At 29.1% G+C, this 4917-nt stretch overlaps 1 protein-coding gene across 1 annotated transcript in view; it reads left to right on the forward strand.

Annotated features, from left to right (window-relative positions):
* The window catches only part of LOC106464493 (glutamine amidotransferase-like class 1 domain-containing protein 1), a 20969-nt gene that overhangs the window by 7292 nt on the left and 8760 nt on the right, over positions 1-4917 (forward strand). Inside the window, exons 3-4 of the mRNA XM_013924636.2 lie at positions 2692-2797; positions 4740-4847. Of these exons, the coding sequence (XP_013780090.1) occupies positions 2692-2797; positions 4740-4847 (214 nt within the window). The remainder of the gene's footprint in view (positions 1-2691; positions 2798-4739; positions 4848-4917) is intronic.

The raw sequence follows: 4917 nt of genomic DNA on the forward strand, positions 1-4917 counted from the left end.
TGAAAAAAAGTTTGAAATGCATTTAGGAGGTTTTAGGGATTACCCAAAGGAAATTTGAGATTTTTGTAATGAGGAAAACTATTTTTAATTTGAACATGAAAATTACTTTGCACACACAGACTATTCAAACAAATACTTAGTATAGTCTTTAACAGATCTTTATTTCATTTTATAAAAAATTATTTTTTGTATGTGAAAAACTTGTAATATTAATCAAAAGACTGCTAACTTTTGTGAAGATATACACACTATATTGAAAGTTAGAAGTATTAAATTTATAAAGACTAAATGAGTACAAAGAGGTCACTTTGTCAGTCAAATTGACCAAGTCTGTGTTCAGAGAGTTAAAGGTTTTAGAGGTAACAGTGTTATAATTACTAATACTAAAGTGCTCTTGTACAAGAATTTTTCTAACCTCCTCAGTACTAAGACCAAGATCTGAATAGCACTTTTTCAGTAGGATTCTAGGTTCTCAAGAAATTCTTCATTTTTGTGTGAAGAAAGCATAGTTAAATACATCACTTTTTATAAAATTAGGCATCCCTAAATAGTAAGTTGCTTTCTGTTGGCAGCAAAACTAAACTGTATATAAATATATTTGTTAGTTTCAAGATCTTGCAGAAAATTATAACAAGCGTTTTTTTATTTCTCCACATTTGTTTATAACCTCCAAGACAATGTACCTTCTGTTGTTTTTGCAGTCTCTACCAAAGACTTTTGTACTTTCATATATTACATTTTCACAATCTTTTAACAACTTATTGCAAAGACTTCTAACTTCAGTATAAAAGAAATTAAGCTTGTTATTTTTGTACAAGTGTCCGGGTTTTGAACATAGGCTGGGGTTCTATTACAGTAGGTGTCTGTGACTTATCGGCAATAAATTTGAACAATAAATGGGTAGCACACAATTCACTTGTTTTAAAATAATGTATATATATTCAAAACAAGTCAAATGCATGTACAAAAAGTCTTTACATGATAGTATATAACAGTTGTTTCTGAAATGGTACTACCTCATCTCAACCAAAGCTGTCTTGACATTGATTTGCCTTCTGACCATTGCTAAAATTTCCAACAGTGCACCAGTCTTTTTTTACCCCTTCATTTTTGCACTATTGCAGTACCTTGTGCTGATTATGTGACTACCCTCCACCAATACTGTGCCACCTATACTACCAGTGTCTACCATTCTAGCACAATCCTAACTTTCTTTATTGGCATTATAGTGTATTGATGTGTATTTTAACTCATTCTCAGTGTGACTACAAAATTTTGTTTGTGCTTGGTCACAAATTTAATTCTCTAAAGAATTCTCTTTTCTTGTCAAAATTCCACACAGGCTGATTCAGTTACTTTAGAATCCATTTTTTCTGTACTCAATTTTTTACTATACAGTCTCTGATAAATTGCCTTATGTTACCCCATGGGTTACCACAGTTGTATCCAAAATTTCAAATATTTGTCTCCTTTTGGTCAAAGTCCACACAGATATGTTCAAGGTTCAGTCACTTTGGAACACCCTTTGACAGGACAAATTATTCTCCTTATCTCTGTTAAACTGTGAAACTCGCTTTAAAATGTCAACCATTGCGGCTAATCTCTCACACGCTTGCTAACTTCAAGTTTTCTAACTTTTTTTTTCTGTCTGAACTTTACATTTTTATATTCACTTGACTTGCACTCACTTGGCCACTTATATATATATATCTTGTTCACTGAGGCCTCAAATTTTCAACAAACTACAAGATGCAATGATTTAAGAACACTCGCTTGGCGAGAAAAGTACCAAAGAATCGAGTAACATGACATCAACAATACTACTAAAGCCTATTACCACAATCTAACTGCATACACAACATATGACTTATACAGAGTTACATAATGAAATTTGTTACATCTAAAGGTTTTAAAAGAATAATTAAATATTAACTCACAAAAGATACTAAACAACACTTACAATAAACAGTCTTGTATATCCAACAACTTATCACTCAATGATTTATATGAATGCACTTATTCTACTACTCATTTCTTCTCAATATTTTCTAAGCTTTCTGATCTCAAATACCTTTTTAATTTTACTTAATTTGTACTGTCTTCATACATATTATTTTCGAACATCACTGATGATGGAATATGTGTATTCTGAAATGCCTGACTTATCTAAATATAATTTTTTTCATCCTAATTACTATTTTTGCCTTCATGAATAGACAATGCTTTCTGCCCTTATGAATCTTGTCACTAATGTTTAGTATGTTAAAAGATTAATATCATAGTAACATGACTTTGGAATAAGAAGTATTAAAATTCAGTTACATATTTCTTTGTTTTTATAATTTGTTCAAGAAGATCGACATTATATTTTATGGTGTTATTTAGATATGTGAAGAAATTATAAAATAAACTCCAAAGTCATCTAGAAAATTTTGATATGCACTTTTTGTATAAATTATGGTAACACCTGAAAACCTATCCTATATTGTCTTTGACATTTTGTGATTACTGTAAATTGTAGTTAGAATAGACATTTTTAAGGGTTATGTTAATGTTTTTTTTTTTGTTCATTTGTGAGTAGTGAAATTTTCACCTAATAAATGGTCTGTTGCAATCAGTAATGTTTTGTGGATTAAAAATGTAAATCTTATTTTATTTTGTTACTAAATGTATATATATATTTGGTTTTAGGGTAAATCTTTAGAGTTCGTTAATCAAGATGAACAAAGTAGAAGATGGTTAAATGATTTTAGAATGAAAGCGTTTGCTGTTCCTATTAGTTTACATGCAATAGATCGTAAGTATGCAGACTGTTACTTTCTTGTTAGATTTGAAATCTATGAATCAGTCCCTTGTTGATTTCAAAACTAATAAAATGTTGTTGTGTTAAAAAAAAAGGTTAGTTATTCTTTTATTTTGCTTTGTTAAGCTTGTGTTTCTTTTAAACCAATTGGACTTGTGTGTACTGTTTTTATTGGCCTTCCATGAATTATACATGTATAATGCCTTCATAACTGAAACAAAGAAAAGTTTTTGAAATGTAAATAGTGTTTTAAATGTGAATTTGTAATTTTTTTTTCTTCTCTTGAAGCATCCACCATTAAAAGTTTCACATTTTTCTAAAATCAAAAGATTATAATTATAGACATGGATAATTTTAACTTGTACAATAATTAAAACTTACATTTAAATTTGTGGTATGATCACTTTGAATAAATTGCTGAAAAGGTTTGTAAGCTAAAGCAAAATTTTATATGTGATTAGTAAAAATGTCTGACTTAGCAATACATAGGATGGGTTTGAATATACATGTAAGAAAATTAAAAATAGTGTGTTTGACAATGTATAGTATAGAGCATTGTATAGTTTTATGCTAGTTCAAAGGTTACTTCAGTTTATTTCACTACAAAATTTCATACAAATTAATTTTATAAGGTAAAACCTTTATTATAATACATAGGATGATAAATAATTGCTTTTGGCCTTTGGCCTACATCAGATTATACTTTATTGTAATATAGGCAGACAAAACCAAAACTCGTGGAAGGGTTTTGTTGGATACTAATATTTTTACCTTAAAATATTTGTATGAAGTCTGTCAGAACTTTTAAGGTACTTCAAACATGATTTTGAATTCTACTTTGGAGATTTATTACCAATTGTAAAGAATTCCATATATTTTGATTTTGATGTAATCTTAATTATGTAAAGCATGAGAATTATTATTAGTTGAAAACAAATGAGATTATTAAAATATGTTACAAAAATATCAAAAGTATATTTGGTAAAAGTTATCGAGTAAGTAAAAGAATACACTAAATTGTAACATAATTAAAATAAAATCATGTTTATTGATTTTTTGTGTAATATTACAATGAGATTTGTATATGGGGAGTAAGGGGCCCTGAAGTTGTAAACTCATAGGAGCCTCAAAGATTACCATATTGGCTCTGTTAGCAGGTGGGCCTTTTATAAGTTGCAATTGTGTTTCAAGTGGTTCCCTGGGTCCCAAAAATTTTAACTGTTTGTATTTCATAAGTTGTCCATTATGAGTTAAACAAAAAGTATTAATTTTTTATTTCACAAATAGAATTTTCATGATTTGTGACCAGGCTTGGAACATACCGGGCTGAATATCACTCCTAGAAGTTAGAGTTTTTCCCCTAGTCTCTTTTTTTTTTTTAGCACACAACATTTTAGCCAGACATTTGTTGTATTTGCTAAACCATCCTATTATTGGATATATACTTATCATCAGAACATCAATTTCCACCTACCATACATATACACCCCATGTTCTTTCTCTTGTTGCGACTAAGTTAGATCAGATTTGGCCACCCAACTACATGTTATTCCATGCAACTTAGGGTTAACAGAAATGAATACATGCAGTATTATTCAGGCCTTTTAATATTAAGATAGTTATGTACAAAAATTCAGAAGTAGAATAATCTCAAACTTTCTTATTTTAAACAGGTATTAATAGCATTCATTACTTGTTATAAGTGTCAAGCTTCTTGTTAGATTATTAATAATTACATTTCAGAATGTGTTGTGGTATTTTTGTTATTTATTAAACAAAATGTTAATATAAAAATCATGATTTGTTATGAGGTGAAACATTATAAAGTTCTACAATTTGGTTTAACCAGAATAACTTATATGAGCGTATCAGTTTTGAGAAAAAAAAAATAGTAACACGGTTGATATCTAAATGATTTATTGTGTTTTGTGTTTAGCTGAGAGATACATGTGTCTTATTCTACCCCATTCTCCTGGTGCTGCCACAGACCTTGTTCATGACAAAGATTTAGCTTTAATACTGAAACATTTTGTCAAGGAGAAGAGTAAGTATTGACTATAATTCTGGAAGTGTTTTAGTTTTTTATGGAGTTGCAAATGATTGCTTCAGAACAA

This window comes from Limulus polyphemus, unplaced genomic scaffold, assembly GCF_000517525.1.
Source record: "Limulus polyphemus unplaced genomic scaffold, Limulus_polyphemus-2.1.2 Scaffold1666, whole genome shotgun sequence".
Classification (NCBI taxonomy): Eukaryota; Metazoa; Arthropoda; class Merostomata; order Xiphosura; family Limulidae; genus Limulus; species Limulus polyphemus.